At 40.7% G+C, this 17,945-nt stretch overlaps 2 protein-coding genes across 7 annotated transcripts; one reads left to right on the forward strand and one right to left on the reverse strand.

The window, feature by feature from the left end:
* The first annotated feature begins 143 nt into the window (after window positions 1-143).
* On the forward strand, window positions 144-11,847 carry si:dkey-181m9.8 (E3 ubiquitin-protein ligase RNF31). Of its 5 annotated transcripts, none has more exons than XM_055504033.1 (18): window positions 144-296; window positions 517-607; window positions 736-801; window positions 1,716-1,882; window positions 2,103-2,233; window positions 2,322-2,506; window positions 3,318-3,511; window positions 3,587-3,769; window positions 4,356-4,538; window positions 4,840-4,938; window positions 5,229-5,318; window positions 5,589-5,688; window positions 6,176-6,294; window positions 6,464-6,577; window positions 6,964-7,030; window positions 7,103-7,196; window positions 7,278-7,419; window positions 8,039-11,847. In XM_055504033.1, the coding sequence occupies exons 1-18, from the start codon at window positions 252-254 to the stop codon at window positions 8,165-8,167; spliced, it is 2,199 nt and encodes a 732-aa protein (XP_055360008.1). In that variant the 5' UTR covers window positions 144-251; the 3' UTR covers window positions 8,168-11,847. The 5 variants fall into 5 exon arrangements, with proteins under 5 accessions (XP_055360008.1, XP_028987429.1, XP_055360009.1 ...); XM_029131596.3 differs by having other exon boundaries at window positions 145-296; window positions 7,278-7,446; XM_055504034.1 differs by having other exon boundaries at window positions 145-296; window positions 4,464-4,538; window positions 7,278-7,446.
* impa1 (inositol monophosphatase 1) lies at window positions 7,511-16,295 on the reverse strand. Of its 2 annotated transcripts, none has more exons than XM_029131601.3 (9): window positions 16,146-16,295; window positions 12,395-12,473; window positions 11,986-12,119; window positions 11,683-11,787; window positions 11,513-11,558; window positions 9,075-9,183; window positions 8,892-9,000; window positions 8,668-8,819; window positions 7,511-8,599 (listed from the first exon to the last, which is right to left on the reverse strand). In XM_029131601.3, exons 2-9 carry the CDS (start codon window positions 12,455-12,457, stop codon window positions 8,475-8,477), a joined length of 843 nt encoding a protein of 280 aa, XP_028987434.1. In that variant the 5' UTR covers window positions 12,458-12,473; window positions 16,146-16,295; the 3' UTR covers window positions 7,511-8,474. The 2 variants fall into 2 exon arrangements, with proteins under 2 accessions (XP_028987434.1, XP_028987435.1); XM_029131602.3 differs by having other exon boundaries at window positions 12,384-12,473; window positions 16,146-16,186.
* Between the last annotated feature and the right edge of the window lie 1,650 nt (window positions 16,296-17,945).

Here is a 17,945-nt window from a genome sequence, read left to right on the forward strand (position 1 = left end):
CTTATTACATTTTTAAGTCTAAATGTTGGAGATGCCTGCTCTTGGCACGATTTAAATAAATATGCTAGACAGGTTATTATTTAATATTAAAAAAGAATTAAGCTTTTCTAATAGGATATTCAGACGTTCTGCCTTTTATGTGAAAAGCGGATATGACCGTGTCGCATTTATATGATGTTTCCAAGCGGCAGCTGTTAGTAGGTTTGACGATAGGGGTTAAGGTTAGAAAGTGAACAGGGCGTTTCGAAAACATGCCGAGAGTAGGACGTGAGCAGGAGCTGCGGATTCTGACTGAGGTGAGAATCCAGCTTTGAATCGCGTATTTCTAACCCGCTATCAAACTTACACGAGAAGTTGCGTCTGTCCCGAGCCTCTGCTAATCGGTTAGCCGGGAGGCTACATTCACATTAGTTCAGAAAGCTTGGTGCTATCCATCGGTAAGCTGCATTCAATCAACGACATCTCCTAATGTTTCCTTCTCCCTCTTTGCTCTTCTGTTACTTCTCCTCCCATCAGTGTCAGTACAGTCACCCAGCAGAGACCCTGTCGGACCTTCAGCAGGTCCAGTCTCGGTTCTCTGATCTTCGTCTGTATGTGAATTTTTATTGTGAGTAGCCAAACCTTCTTGCCTCTACTGCACGTGTTTTACAATTACAGCCGTAGTCTGACGAAGCTGTGCATCAGACTATTGTTAAAAGCTATTAGACTCAGATGAATGAGAAATAACTTTGACAGGTTTTCCTAACAAAGAGAAGAGGAGGTTGGTCTACCTGGCCGGAACCATTCCTGTTCGCTATGAAGGTGAGGTGTCAGTATCATGAATAACCCACTGTTTTCTACACTGTCCTATACTGTTGCACAGCTGGCCAACAGCTGTAACGCTCGGGATTCTAATATTAACCACTGGAAGCACTGTGGACCTTGAACGTGGACAGTAGACACCGTTCCTGCCTTTACTTGTTCCGGGGGCCACATGAACAGACAACCACTCGCTGTATACTGTCATCATCCAACAAACCTGGTGCTTGTTCACAGTGTTGTTTTAAAGAACTTTTCAATCACAGAATTTCTAATTAGGAATGGACCAATACCAGTTGTAGCCTACGGATGAGCAACAGGAAAAAACACAAACAACAAGTGTCTTCCACAGTGCACATTTTGTTCTCTTTTTTTATTTTGATAATGATAATTTGATTATCATTATCAAAAGTGATAATTTGAGCAGTTTTTTGTTAATGTGCCAAAAATCTCTTAATCATGGCTCACATCATTGGCCAAAAAAGAAATGGCATCCGGCCAAAGTAAAGAACAAGAACATGCTGTGTCATTTCCATTGAACAGACAAGAATGAACGCTTCCTTGCGTACAACGTTTTTAGATAAGGGCCACTGTTGAGAGAAACCCTTACCTCCATAGTCTATTAAGTTAGCTGCACAGAGTATGATTTATCCTGCTTTTGCTTTTTGTGCAAGTAAATTACAGGATCAACAGCAATTTCTAAGGCTATTCTTGGTTTGGAAAAAAAAGTTTAGTTTTGTGTCACTGATTGATTCTACAGATTGCAGATAGTAAGATATTGATATAGACTGTAGAAAAGTAGAGACCTGAAGCCATAACTATTACCAGCCCAGATCACCTTAAACAGACCTATGGCATTGACTTGCTCTGCATGTTGATCTGTTTGTTGAGACTGGATGCTGTTGTCCTTTTTATAGGTCTCGAGTACAATATTCCAGTGTGCATCTGGCTCCATGAAACCCATCCAGTGTCTCGTCCTCGCTGCTGCGTCTGTCCGTCCATCTCCATGGTGATCAACCCATCCTGCCCCTGTGTTGATTCTGCCGGCAACATCAGTCTAAGTGGACTGAGTAACTGGACCAATGTTAGTAGAGTTTTGCTTCCTAATTTTGTGTGAAAAGACCAGGGTCAGTCGGTTGAATTACTCTGGATGGATCAAATTATGAGATTTAGGGTGTTTGATGTAGTTTTGTGAGTTGGTTCAGATCATTTCCTATGAATCAGACCTATAACAGCTGCTCAATCTCCATATGTCAATAACAGTAATGGATTTTAAGATGTGTTTATTTGTCACTGCTTCTCAGGGAGTATCCACACTGTCACTGCTTATATCTGAGATGAGGCAAGCTTTTCAAAAGGACACGCCCCTCTACGCCAGATGTTGTGTACAGGCCTCTGCAGCTGTGCAGGTGTCTCAACTAGCAACAGGTGGAAGGTCAGACAGCATTTCACACACAAGGGATTAATAACAAACAAACAAACAAATTGTGTTGATTTGCGGAATCTGTAATCTCTCCTTGTAGCCTCCACCTGCCTTCTTCCTCCTCCTCCTCTGGTACATATCACCACCTGTCTGCAGCTAGCCAGTGGGAGCAGAGTAGCCAGGGTAATGTGAGGCGGTCATACACTGAGGACCTGTTGGGCATTGACTTCAGTGCCCCACCTTCCTCCACACACAGCAATCCATTCCTGATCTCCTCTTATTCAGGTGAGGAATTTCTGCAGGAACATTCAGGCCACAAGAAGTCCTTGTACTTCAGATTCCTGATTTACATTTTAATGATACTGGTTCAAACTGTCAAATCAGTCAAGTATTAAAGATGCACAGTAACAGTGGACAAAGGAACGGAAACTGTTTTTAATACGTTAAAAGACCTCAAACCACTTCTCTTCAATCTTCTGATTCTGTGGCTTGACCGTACGTAAGAAGAACGTGGAAGTATTATGTCTCAAAACGGCTGTAAGTCAGACAGATCTTTAGGCATTTGGTTCTGTTTGCCTCATTCCGCAGCATTCCCATCTTGGGACCTGGGGTTTTAGGGATTTTGTGACTCTGTAGATTTACTTGTTTACATGTTCATGGGCATTGTTCTGCTTCATCACCTAACTTCTTCTGAGTTTCAGCTTGCAGATAGGCCCCCTGACATAACCCTACGAGTTGCATTGAGAAATATATTCCCCACAAATGTTTTATCTGTCAACCAGACATTCTTCCAGTGATGTCCCATAATCCCATCTGGACTAGAACCAATGATTCGCCCACGATGTCTTTCCTGGAGAACAGAGGCGTTCACTTCAACAAACATTCTGCATTTACCTAGCTTCTGGAGGGATTCTGGCTGGGTGCCTCTGTTCCTAATCATGTCCAACTGTGAACATCTAAACATGTTAGATGACTCTCAGCTACATGAAAATAAGCAACTTCCTTCTATTCTTGTTTATTTCATTCATTAGACAAGTTGGTACTGCCATCACTTTGTTTAATTTGTGTGGTTCTAATATTATCTTAAACCCTTCAGATTCAGACGCAGACCCTCTCAGCAGGAAGATGGAAGCTTTAAGAGTGTCCAGTGAAGGTCATCATAGTGACTGGCCTGTAGAGATCATCAGATCAGAAGTACACAGAGACAGATACACAATGAGTCCTAAACCAAGATCTGGACTAGATCAGGACAGGACCCAGGAACCTCATTCAGAACCAGACTACTCTAAGGTGAGGAGGACTGAATTAAATTGGAATTAGATTAGATTAGATTCAGCTGGACTTAGTCCTCCTGTGCCCCTTCAGATGGCAACCCATCTCCCCCCAAATCAGGCTGCCATGTTCCTGTCTCTTATGAGACTGGAGGGTCGAAGTTTCAGTCTCAATGATGCCATGGAGGCGGTCCAACTCAACAGGGATTTTTCATCAGCCCTCAGGTTCCTGTCTCACAATTGTCCCATCTGTCAGGATCAAGTGACCTTCAGCAAGGTGAGGCACCTGACAGCCACAGGTGAGCAGCACCACTGTTGTAAAAGTCCATACTGTGTCAGAATTAACCTTCTATGTCAGCATAATCTGCATAGCAGCTCTGTCACCGGTGCATGAATGGGTGAATGTCATGCAGTGTTGAAGCACTTTAAGTCCATTCACCATTACTGGGTCCAGATATAATTGTTCCATCTGGAACTGGTTGTGGTTCTGTAAAGTAGGGTTCTGGTTCTGATCAGTGAGACTCTACAACCCCCATTGGTTATGGTTAGAGAGAGGACAGGGACAGGGCGAAGGTTAGCCCCTACATGAAGGTGGGGAGCAAAAAGGCCTTTTCTAACCTGAAATCAACCACGATCATTTTCACACAATCTTTGCTTTTGTGTTTTATGTTGTCAGACTGATTACATTTTTATTCTTTTTTTTATTTAGAATAGGAAAGGATATAACTTTTTTTTGATTCCACAACGGGGAAATTTCTTCAGGCAGCCACGCTAGCAGTGCCATCGGACAGTGGAAGCAAGTAGACTATTGGAAGTCACACATTTCTTTCATTTTTTTTCTTGTCCACCTGTGTCTCTGGCAGATCATTACCATGACCCACTGCTCATGCTTCTTGTGTCAGACCTGCTTCAAGACGTTTTTCTCCGCAGCTATTAAAGAGCGAAGCATTGATCAGCTGGTTTGTCCTCAGTGTGGCAGACCTGAGATCAGAGGTCAGGGAGGAGTGGAGGAGTTCATGGACTACTTTAATCTGCTGGACACTCAGGTGAGGGTTCAGATGGAGATACTCTGCTCAGGTCTGATCCTCTGTGGCTTTTGGTGGCCATGTGCGAAGATCAGTAATGACAATAAAATTGGCACAGGTTATTACTGTATCCCTTGTCCTAAGTACAGAAGTCCAGACCTGCCTAAGGTGGTGCTCGAAGCTTCACAGAAATGGGATGGTGGTAATGTTGAAGGAAGGCTATATCGATACGGCTCACACTGGTCCCAGCCAATATTAGATATAATCCAGATACCATATGAACACAAACTTGATGCACCGTTGTACCTGTTTGTGTCTGTAGATCCGACACTTCCTGCCTCCTCATCTCCATGAACTCTTCCAGAGGAAGCTCAGGGACAGAGCCCTGCAAGAGATGCCTAACTTCTGCTGGTGCGCTCATGTAAGAAACAGATTGGAAGAAGGTCCCAACCAAATAGAGCAAAGGACCATTAGTCACCTAATGGTCACAGCAACCTTTCTGAAAGTAATCAGCATAACAATGAACTGAGGTTTAGTAGCAGCTGTAGTTTACAATAGTATGTGTATGTTTATTAAGGCTAGTATTTTGCAAGTCTTCCTGTCTACCCATCTGTGAACTTACCTGCCCTACCCATATTTGGACTGTAGCTTCATACACTGATGGTTTGTGACATTTATTTCCTCTCCACTTTGGAAATTTGTGTTGTTCAGTGTTCGTTTGGGATACTCCATGAAGCGGAGCAGCTGAGGATGGACTGTCCCAGCTGTAAGAAGAGTACTTGCTCTCAGTGTAGATCACCTGTAAGACACACATACACACGGTTCATAGACTCTGTAAAGAGATCCCAACATAAGACCTCCACATAGTCATGTCACAAAAACATTACACAGCCGTCATTACGGTTCTATTGGTTTTGTACAGCAACCCCAGCATTGCTGCATCCAGTTCTACTCAGGTTGTCACTGAATGTTACACTTTGCTGCCTTATCAGTGTTCTTCATCAATCTGAAAATGAACAGAAAACACGGTCCACAAGAGATGACTAATATGAACCTCTTTTTGTTTTGCAGTGGTCTCCTCAACATCAGGGTCTCACCTGTCAGCAGTTCAAAGTCTGGCAGGACCAGCAGGACCAATATGGCTCTGCGCTGTTGAACTGCAACAGCATTGGTACAAACACTCACCACGGCTAGGAAGTATTGGTTTCAGCTTTTTCAGGCGTGAGAGTATGTGTATGTTCCACTACCAGGACAGAATAAAACAAAACTTTTATCAGTCCGCAAGTCCCCAAAATTTCCCCCAAAGCTGGTTCTGGTGGAGTCTCCTATACTTGATTACCTACAACTCAAACAAACTTACAAAGTTACTGAACTCCGGGTTCCTTCGGGTCCACTGTGACTGGACAGCTTTTCTCACTTCTCACAGAAATAAACTGCAGATTTTTAGATCCTCAGTGGGGAAAAAAAGCTGGATATAGATCGCAACACAGACCTGGGTTCTCTGTTCCCTCGTGTATCTATCTGAAATATTAGTAGAACATAAGAAATAATCAGAACTGGCTCACAGCTAAAAGGAGTTCCTCCAGTAGAAAATGGTTTGTGCTGTTTAGTCTTATCCACCACTGTTAAATGACTGAGATTTTGTTGGTTTTCATCAGAATGTCCAAACTGTCGGTTCGTCTTCAGTTTGTCCAAAGGAGGTTGTCTGCACTTCACGTGTAGCCAATGTCAGGCCCAGTTTTGTGGCGGCTGCAGCCAGGCCTTCCTCCTGGGAACTGTGAGTGTCAGACTAAGATAAATTGACCTTCTTATGTTCAGCTGGATCGAACTTTTTTCATTGGGTTGTTTTTATTGTTTATTAATGAATAAAGACTTTTGTTGAACATTTAGCTTGTTAGTTGAAGGTGGTTCTGATAACTAGAGTCTAACCTCTGGTTTTTTATCAGGCCTGTGATTTCTCTGCCGACTGTGGAACCAAAGGTCTTCATGCCCACCATCCCAGAGACTGCCTGTACCACCTGAGAGACTGGACCGTGTCCCGCCTGCACTTGCTGCTACAGGTGAGAGGCTATAGTCTGGGTATTGGGGGACCTCAGCTGAAAAAGGAATATTTAATTGCCTACAGAAATACTTGTGTAGTTTGGGGTTGTCCCCATGGGATTTCAAGTGAATCTTGGTGTTGGGTTGTTCCATATAAACTCAGGTCAACCTCTCCCAAAAAATAAACCATGGCATATAATCAGTACAAAAAAAAATCATGAAAAGATTAATGTTACACACATGAAAATTATCTTTACAAAATAAAAATACAAGACACCTGCATCATCTCTGCTGGGTTCTCACAGTCCCTCAGGTTCTGAGGATCAGATATATTGAGAAAGGTTGATGGATTCTCTACATTACTGTGAGTCTGACATTGACCTGGATCTGATCTATTGTGCTTTAGTATTACAGAGTTTCTCCGTTCTGGTTGGAACCAGCCAGTAATGAGTCATCTGAGACCAGTCGGACAGGTGAGATCTCTCTCCTCCTCAGGTGACTTGTCCTCTTCCTTATTTGACATACTTAAAGATGTTAATTCTCAGGGGCGTGTTTGGTCCTGGAGCTGAGAGACGACGGCAGCAGGTGGGAGGAGCCATGTGGGCGACCAGCACTAACAGAGTACAGAGGATACTGCCAGTAAGACCTTTTTTTTTTTTCGTCTGATCCCAGTTTACCTGAACAGGTGTGTTCGGCATAGTCTCCATCCATCTCTGGCAGGTTACATTATAAGGAGCGATTGGTGGAGTTGATCAATCATTGTCATGCCGACCCAGCAGTAATCTTCAGTCTGGTGGAGATGAAAGCAGAGCTGCAGCGCTGGCATGTTGCCGTGCCAACGAGGGAACCGGATGAACCAGATGTACAGTACAGCCACCGCCTCCGCCTGGTCTGTCACACCACCATCACCACAATAAGTACCCTAATTGACAATCAGTCGTCAGTCAGAGCTCTTTCATTTACCTTTTTAATGATGATTCAACCACCTGAGATCACGTACTGTGTACAAAATGAGTGTTTAGTTACATGACAAGTGAAATATTTTAATAATTTGTTTTTGTTTCAAAATAAATTCAATTAAAAGTAAAATTTTCCAATTGATTTTCACTTACAGGCCTCAAAGTGTTAACACAAATTTTAAACTGTCCTCTAATGTAATTTCAGCAGTTTATAAAGCCAGATATTAAAAATTTATGTCATACATTTAAAGCTTTATTCAGTTTAAGAGGATTCTTCTGTATTACATCTTTGTATTAAAATCTTTCATCCTGTAAAAAAATCAAAATGACTTTAATATATTTTAGCTCCTCACATGTTCATGTTCTCTGTTCGAATAGATAATATGCCTAATATGTTAACAATATCCATAAGCATGGAAGGGGTCACGGCAGAAGGATTTTTTAGGGTTGTAACATCTACATTGATCGATTTTTAGTATGCATATGTCCAGCCAGTGATGGTGCAATATTCTGTTTCCTCAGACCCTGACCAACCGCGTTCCTCTCAGGAAGCAACGGTGCTCACCACTCAAACTCAACCAAGACCTTTGCCTTTTAAAGCCAGCCATGGCCACTAAAGCTCCACCCCCTCAGCTGCTACTGACAGACTGACTCCACCCATTTCTGACATTTTACCCTATCAGCAGACTGTGTAATTATGTTAACTGCTAATATTTATTAAAATGATACCAAGTTTTTCCAAACTGCTGAAATCTACTGGAACTAAGGAACTAGTTTATAAGAGTAGGACTGATTTTACTGATCCGCTTGAATTTAGAACTGGGTTCCACTGTTCTTTCCTGTTTAACATAATTCTGCATTTTAACTGACTGTTAAAAAGTGACATCAGACAAACCCACGTGTTCAAGTCAAACAGTTTATGGCCACCTTTTCAAAGGCTTCAGACTAAAGCAGGTTTTCACTGTTGTGGTGGAGCATCGTCTCTGGGAGGATTGAAAGGTCTGATCTCTTTGACGATTCTCTCTGCGATGGTTCTGTTATTGGCAGCGACGATTCTTCGGGACATCAGGTCTACAGCTCGTCCTGAACATATACAGAGCGTTACCCTCTCATCATCGGGACTATGCTAAGATGCTGTTTTTTTTTTTTACCATCCACATCAGTGAGGATTCCTCCAGCCTCTGAGACTATTATCGAACCGGCAGCAACGTCCCAAACATGGATCCCAATCTCATAATATGCTTCAACACAGCCAGACGCCACCAGACACATGTTAATGGCTGCAGTTCCAGCACTGCGTACACTGGAAACACATACATTTGTCAGTGAGTGGAATGTTGTTGTAGTGCTATGACTGCAATGTAAAAATTGTTACCCATGGACAGGAATGCACAGTATGTCCCTTAGGCTGGAGAAAATGTAGTCAACAGCTTCGGGGTCTCTGCTGGATCCAAACTCTGTGGCGATGATGGACTGCTTGATGTCTGACAGGATGAAACATCTCTGTCAGAGGTCAAATCCTGCTCTGTGTATCAGGTATCAGTGACTCATGTCTCACCGTTCTGAGCAGACACCTGCAGTGGGGTTCCGTTACAGAAGGCTCCTTTTCCACGTCTGGCTGTGAACATCTTGTCTTCAAGGCAACTGTAGACGACACCAAACTCCATCTGCAGGACAGAGTGATAGGTCAGTGTATGGGCCAGAAGCACATGACTTTGATTTGTACTCAAAGTATGTAAATTCGTGTGGTTCTTGTCCGGGATGCTCTGCTTGTTCTGTCAGAACAGAGGATTCAAAACAGGAAAACATTTTCCTGTTTTGAAGTCAAAGGTAATACTGCTTTTTTACTTTTGGCTTTTCCCATTAGGAATTCAGACAGCAAATGATACACACAGGTGTTTTGGCAAGTTTTGCTGTCCGATCCTGTCGCAACCCCACTATTTATCTGTGCTAGGGACCAGCATAGAAGTTACTGGCTTTCAACCCCTTTGGCTAAATTTAAACCCACGACCTTGGAATTCTAAGCGTAATGCTCTGCAACCGCACCAAACGGCCAGGGCAAAGGTATTCTTATTAGATTAGGCAATATAAATTTCGCATATGCAATGGTAAAAGCAGTTGGCTGGCTCATGGTATGTTATGTAGACTATGGTCCCTACTGTATCCAACTGAACCCTCTTGTGATTGGATGAGAGACCTGGACAGGTAACCTGTCCATCAAAGCAGTCACATTTACACCAAACCTGGAGTACGCAGAGAGAATCATTTGGTTAAAAACTATAATTGATAAGCTCAGTTTCAGAACAGTTACGTCAGGAGAACTTTGACCATGCTAACAAATGTAAATTCTTAACCAACTAAGAAACAATAAGGAAAAAAAACATCCATTCAATAAAGAAGAAAGGTAACCCTATGCGCTAGTGTTAAATAAACATGACCTTTAAAGATTTTATAGAGTTATACAAAAAAATCTAAAAATAATCTGTAAAGCACTAGCTAGAAGATTAGAAAAATTGACAGCTCAGCAAACGCCGAAGTCAGAACAAATATCCAGACCTCCCCAAGGTTTAGAGTGCATAGAGGGACCAGACAAGGCTGCCCACTCTCGCCATTAATATTTGCGATATTTACTAAAACACTATCTTCAGCAATTAGACAGCATGAAGGAATTACCGGAATATCGACAAAATTAGTTAATCATAATCCTGTATTATTCTTATACTATATAAAGCCACATAGGTCTCCCCCTACAACTATCAGCCTCAGATAAATTCTCAGCACTTTTAGAATATTCTATAAATTGAAAAAATCTAACATTACGACTATCACACTGTTCAATAATCCAAACGCTGCAGTGGCCTAGAACTACCTAACTTCCACCACTATTTTCTTGCCAACACACTGAACCATGTCTACAAATGGATAAAACCCAGTCCAACAGACTCCTCATGGTTAGGCATTGAACAAATATTTTGTGGGAACATTAATGTTGCAGATTTACCATTTATCAGCACCAAAATCAAATACCATAGTTGTTAGCAGGGTATTTGTATAAGAGCATCTTTGGCAGGCTGCTGGGATTTTCTTAAAATGACTGTATCTTCACTTATTCTTCGTCAAAACACATCTCTCTGGACTGAAATATGTTTCTCAAGATACAATTTTACCTCTCGAAGAATTTGTGTCCCGATATGAAATCACTAGTGCCAAATTCTTAGAATATCAGCAGCTAAAGTCAATACTTAATGCAAGAACTAAAAATACACCTTATACAAATACACCTTATATACTATCTTTATTTTAATATCCAAAAATTATGACAATAAGCCTCCTGATCTCAAAACAGGAAGCTGATTTGGACATCACTACTAGTCATGTTTTCTGGATAAATATCTTCTAATTTATGCCAAATGACAAAAAATACATATCTACTATTAATACAATATGAAATTCTTCATAGAACACACTACAAAGGACCAAATGGGTCTCACAAACACAACCCTCATTGTACAGATAACAAAGCAGACTGATTCCTGTATGCGTTCTGGTCATGTTCGATTGCGTCTATCCACCAGGATATACCTGTACAGCCAAGACATCCGAATATCATTTGGACTGGATAAGTGTGGTCGGATAGTAGCAAGGAGTTCTGTCCAGAGGAGTGCAGTCCTAGGAACGGCTAAGATACTGCGCAGGACCCTCAAGCTCCCAGGCCTCTAAGAACCTGAGGTTGTAGGAGTAAGACCGCTCCAAGGAAAAGTGTGCGGAATTAAAAGTATATATATTACTTGTCCATCAAAATATGACATGCAGCTTAATACATGCTGCCTATTGAACTGAAGGGGAAAAAAAGAAAACCTTTGCAGAGAAAGTAAACTGCTTCAAAATTAAATGTTCTTAATTTAGCAAGGTTTTCCCTTTTTAAATGGACACAGAACCACAGACCATTTTGCTTAGTGGAGACAGCATACAGTATTTGGTGAATCTGGCTCTGACCTGTTTGTTCACTGAAAATCCAATGGAAACAGCAACAAAAGGGAATCTGTCAAAAAGATGTAAATTATTCACAGTCTAACAGTTATTAGGATAATGTGAAGAGGAATATTTTCAACACTGTAAAGTTGGACAAATAATCACCAATGTAAAGTGTATTTAAAAAAACTCACGCATGAACAAAGTTGGTGGTTCCATCAATGGGGTCAATGATCCAGGTAGGAGCGTCGGTGAGATCACAAGCTTCACCTGCAGCCACCGACTCCTCCCCTATAAACCTGGTGGCCCATGACATCACCAATAAAACTCCAGTGTCATCACCTGGTGCTGCTCAGTGACTTCTGTCTTATTTTTTTAAACCGACCTCAGAACTGCTGCAATTTGTGGCTGTATAAATAAATTTCATTTGCAACACCAACATTTTTTATGTAATGTGCAGCAAACAATAAGGTTTCTGTTTGGAGAGGAATTAATACCTGTGGGTGGGAAATTTCTGCTTCACTGATTGGATGATGAGATTTTCCACCTTTTGGTCCGTTTGCGTCACAAGATCAACCGTTGAGCTCTTTGTCATTACTGTCCTGTCATATTGCAGAGCTTCATGTACCACCTGATTAAGACAGATTAACACTCCTCAAGACACCTGATCAACAGAAACCTGGATCCACACAGGAAAACAGGTATAAGCAGTAAAAGACAGGGGCCTGGGGTCAAAGGTCATCAGAGATCAGAGCCACAGGTGAAAGTGGCTCTGATCTCTGAAAGTGAAGTGAATGGCTTTGAACTGAACAAGTGGTTCATAAACTTGGTCTTTACCAGTTGTATTGGTTCTGATGTTGAACTGAGCCAAACCACTGACATAACAGAAAATAACCTGTAACGTACACCTCCAGCTTGTCGTGCGATGGCTACAGCGTGGTCCAATGCAACCTGCCAGATGTCCGCCATGTTGGTGAATCAACTCCTGACGAAGAAAGAAATGCAACACGAAAACCTTTAAGTACGAGTTTGGTTCTGCTCATCAGATCCGGATATGACGTAGCGGGGGCTATCTAAGAATGGCAGGCTACGACAGTTATATTCAACTTACACTCTTTTTATTTTTGGCTTTTCGAAAAACGGCACAACTAATTAGTAAACAGAATTTCTAAAATTCAACCAGAGCCACGTCTCCCCCTTCACTGTGATGTCATCACTAACAGTTGTTTTTCTCTCATTTCATTTCAAGATTTTCTTTATTAACCAGTGGCGACTCCAACATGTTTCTATAATAGATTTTACAATTTTTTAATTTATCTTATGGGTCCTGTATGTCTACAACCAAATAAATAGTAGTGACTAATTATAAACTTAACCTCTTTTTTGATCACATCCTGTATTTTCCATTTAAAATCGATTCCATTTCCATTTAAAATACCATTAAACCGATAAAGAGCACCGGCTCCTAAGTCATAGATTTGACCGACAAAAGTCCTAAATATTTTGATAGATATTACCAATTGATGCGTTATACATTAGCCGTACTATCTGCCCGCATGTGACAACTTTTGAGTTGGTCGTCTGTTAAAATGTGTATAATTACCAATTTAGGTTTAATTAAATAATCAAACCTTTAATCAGTAGATCTTTGGATGGAGTTTGGTGTAATAGATGTCATACGTTTTTCATCAGTTCAGATTTCCCCAACAGTTTAAAAGCAGGGAAAATGAGGAAACTCGTTTTCTCGTTTTTTCTTCAAACCGAAAACAAGGGAGACAACTTTAAATTAATTTCATTGTCTGGTTTTAAAAAAAAAAATTCTCATCTGGTTTATTGTTTTTTTTAACACAGTGCTTTGATCAAATTCCGTTTGTTGCTAATATAAAGAGAAACGAGAAAAACTTCGTGTTTTGTACTTTATCTTCATGACAACTTAACCAGAAGACATCTAGATTCCATTCGATATCACTTGGAAAAGAAAAATATAAACCCATTACTTCATTGGCACTGACTTGCCGTTGTTGTACTCCGTTTCAAAATAGAAGTCTCGTTTTTTTTTTTATGTCGGGCATGTGGAGTCTACCGTGTTCATAACAAACCTTATGGTGTACTATGATTGGTGAAATGGGTGAAACAGCTTTTAGAACTTAAAGCATTAATGTACTTCTGTCTTCTGGTGAATCTGTTAGAATGTGTCTCCTGATATAATATGAATGTACTGGACTTACTGGGAGCAGTGGTCCTGACTACTTTCTCAGATGCTGTTACCGGTGTGTTCAGACACATTAACAGCTCCTCCAGTTCTAAAACTGTCAGACCTTGTTCATAAACATAGGTCTGCACATTAAACTATCCATTTATGTGTTTATATGCACAGCTGTATCCATCTGATTAAGGTGGAAGACACCGATGTTAAGGTGGGAGAACAGGTTGAAACATAGACCGGGTCAGCCCACGGGTCAACAGAAGAAGTACGGTATACTGCATACATGGGGCCTCCATGATGCCTAAATGAAAGTAAGAAAAGAAAAAGTAAATGCTGTACTAATCTGTGTACACAATATGATTGATTTCACAGAGGTCAATCTGCTTGGCTATTAACAGTAGACAGTCCCTCGATGATTAGCTATTCTAAAACACATTACTGCATTTTGTATATTTTGGGGAAACAGTCGATTGCTACAGTATTGGTTAAATTTTTTTTCCTTGTCAAGGCGGTGACACCTCTGTTCAGGGAGTGAAGGATGTAGCGAGGCACATTCAGAACTTATCAGATGCCTTCTGGGTCTGGGGAAGTCAAAGATGCCTTCACATGTTTAGTTTAGTTTTACTGCTGCTTCCCCATGAAAACTGATGCTTTGTGTTGCATATGAATTTACAACTTAAACAATTAGTAACAAAAATTATTATTAACAAGTTTAAGCATACTGACCTCAGTGAAATCAATCACAATCACTGACTCCACCAGTTACACCACACAGGGTAGTACAGTATTTACCTTTTTCTTTTCTTACTTTCACTTTGGTTTCATAGACGGCTCCATGTGTGCAGCACGCTGCAGGAGTCTTGTTTGGTACAAAGTGAGCATTGAGCTGTGGCAAAATGGGTCAATGCTGTGCCTGAAATGGATGGAGGAGCCTGTGTACACTGGAGGTTTTGTCTGAGTTGTTTGAGTGATTATGAAAAAAACTGCCACTTTGTTTATTGTTTGACTTCTCCTGTTTTTGCAATTTGTAAGTTAGTGTTTTATTGTCATGCAGTACCATCATCTGTTGTATTCAGAAAAAATAAAAAGGCTGTTGTTTGGAACTGTGTATTTCATGGCTCGCAATGCTGTACATCTAATAGACTCAAAGGACCCATACCACCATCAGCCTCTCTCCCAGTGCTCTACTCCACTAAGGTGTTCTATTATTTGGACCATGTTCATCAGACCACAACAGCCAAATGACAACATTCCCATGGTTTAGTTTGTTTACGCATTATTTCATTCATTACTGCATTTATTATATTCTTTGCCTCATACAGTGCAAGCCAGATGAGGTATTAATGACGCACAGTGCTTGTTTGTAATGACAGCCAGGCTGTAGTAAGTAAAGGAAGCATGCGCAGATGGTGAGAAGTGTGAATAACTATACTTCAGGTGAAGCTACACAAAGGTCAGTAAGTGTTTGGACGATGTGTAAAAACTTAACACCTAATAAAATGGCTGTTAGGGTTGTGAATGTGGTAAAAGGTCACTACAATATTTGACCTTGTGACTACTGTACAGTTATGTGCACTGCACACTACACTTACAGAAGTTATAAAAGACCATTCAGGGATCATCCCCCAAATTATATTACTTTGAAGACTGTAGAATACATACATAATTGAAGAATAACATTTGGTGCATCCACAGAAGAGAGTCAGAACTTATTCTCCTCTCTGACAAACACAAGTTTGGGTCCTACTTCTTCTATTGACCCCTGTGGTCTGACCGGGTGACAGTCTGTTTCAACCTTAGCATCTGTGTCTTCCATCTTAATCAGATGGATACAGCTGTGCATATAAACAAATTGTATACACAAATGTATAGTTTAATGTTCAAAACTAAAAAACTGTTTATAAACAAGGTCTGCCAATTGTAGAAATGGAGGAGCTGGTAATGTGTCTGAACACACCAGTAATACAATTCGTGGTTGTTTGGGTCAGCTGCCGTAAGATAGGTAGGTAGTAAGGACCACAGCTCCCAGTATGTCCAGTACGTTCACCCCCCCACCCTGTAAGGTTTGTTCTGATGGTACACGCGTTAAATGCCACACGCGCGGCCTAAGAAAGCGAGACTTTTATTTTGAAACGGAGTATATGGACGACAGGAAGCTGGTGCTCATAAGCAAATTAAGTAATGGATTTATGTTTTACTTTCCAGACAATATTGAATGAAATCAAGCAGTCTTCTGGGGAATGCCTCCATAAGATAAAATATTAAACACATCATTCATTTTCTCGTTTTCCCATCCTTTAATCTGGTATGGAAATTAAACTGTTGAAACGTACACAGACCATAATAGATAAAACTCCGCAATTTCAGTTGGACGTTTAACGTGAACGAACCGATCTCATCGGAATCCAGGTGTCACGGAAGAAAAACAAACCTCGACAGATGAAATCTCACCTAAACTCGATCTTTTTTGCCACAATTGTAGTTGCAGGTCAGCGGCTCCAAACGCTTCCGGCTTTCTTCTTTTATTTTTAGGCGGCAGAGCGGCGGATGTGTCTCCACTGACATCTGCTGGTCGTGTAGTGAAACTACACGACCAGCAGATGTCTTGTTTGATGTCTTGTTTGTTTTTCTTGTTTGTTTTCTACTGTGGATCTAGTTTAGTGAAAAAGATTACTCCCCAGAAAGGAGGATGCTTTATTTGACTGAAAACTCTTCACATGTGACATGTTGGACATTTTCAAGACACCTTCCTTTCCTTAAGAAGTCTGAGTGAGGAAAGGACATTATGAAAGAAACAATGAATGATTGTCTGGACATGAAATTCCAAACACACACGATTAACTCGATAAAAAAATTGTCCCTAACTGGAAAATATAAACACTGGCTAGTAAGGACCATTATCAACACTGGCTTTTTACATTTTTGTGAGCTGATGCTAATGATTTTGCTGTGTGAAAATTAACAAAATTAGCTTACAGAACAGATAATCCTTGCATAAAGCAAAAAAGGCAAATTTGGGATTTGTTTTTGTTGTTTTGTTCAATCACTATTTGAAAAGCTACTGATCGCTGAGTATGTTTGTGTAAGTATAGTCATCCAGGTAACGGCATTACTCTGACATGGACCTAGGCAACGTTTTGGCTCTAAAAGAAAGCAGATAGAACGATTCAACTCCAGATATATAAAAATCATGAGCTCAACTAGGACACTTCAGGTTGTAGTTGTAATAATTATTTTTCCTCCGGGTGGCACCACCACTCAGATAATCAGCTCCTTTCCACTCACACTTTAAACAACAGTCTGTGTGGACCTGCAGTTCTCTATGGGGTGCCAAATGTAAAAGTAGCACCTATAACTAGTTTTCTCACATTTAACTAAATGACACAACATGTTTTCTCACATTTAGTTAAATGTGCAAAAGTCTAAATGTAAATGTTAAATATAAATGTAAATGTCAAATATAAATGTAAATGTTAAATGTTAAATCTAAATGTTAAATGTTAAATGTTAAATGTTAAATATAAATGTTAAATGTTAAATGTAAATGTTAAATGTTAAATGTTAAATGTTAAATGTAAATGTAAATGTAAATGTAAATGTAAATGTTAAATGTTAAATGTAAATGTTAAATGTTGGCCGAGTGTAAAACTGAATATTCATGAATGGGCAAGTAGACTCCATCTCAGATCAGAGACGCGAACTCAAACACGTCAAACAGTACGCATAGCTCCGCCCACATCTGACTCTGGATCGGTGCACGAAAATACTGGAGAGAAGCCTGAAGTCGAAGCCATCATGGCCGCCAGCTCCGAGTCCCTCCCGTTGGGGGAGATTGAACGGGCTGTAACGGCAGGTGTGCGGGCTGAGGCTCCGCTTCAAACTGCCGTTCTGTTGTAAACACCATTAATGAGGAGTCAAGTAGGTTTAAAAAGAATATTTCTGTGGCGCCGGTGGAGAATTAGTTGGCTAACTATACTAGCTAGCCGAAGTTACGTCCAGGCTAAAAACAAAAGTTTCCAGATCAGATGTGGGCGGGGTTTGCGCGCACTGTTTGAGGTGATTGAGTTCGCGTCTCTGATCTGAGACCAGCGCTGTTTGAGGGTAGGGATGGAGTCTACTTGCCCATTCATGAATATTCAGTTTTACACTCGGCCAACATTTAACATTTACATTTAACATTTACATTTAACATTTAACATTTAACATTTAACATTTACATTTAACATTTACATTTAGCATTTAACATTTACA

The sequence above is a fragment of the Betta splendens genome, chromosome 17, assembly GCF_900634795.4.
Source record: "Betta splendens chromosome 17, fBetSpl5.4, whole genome shotgun sequence".
NCBI classification, from domain to species: domain Eukaryota; kingdom Metazoa; phylum Chordata; class Actinopteri; order Anabantiformes; family Osphronemidae; genus Betta; species Betta splendens.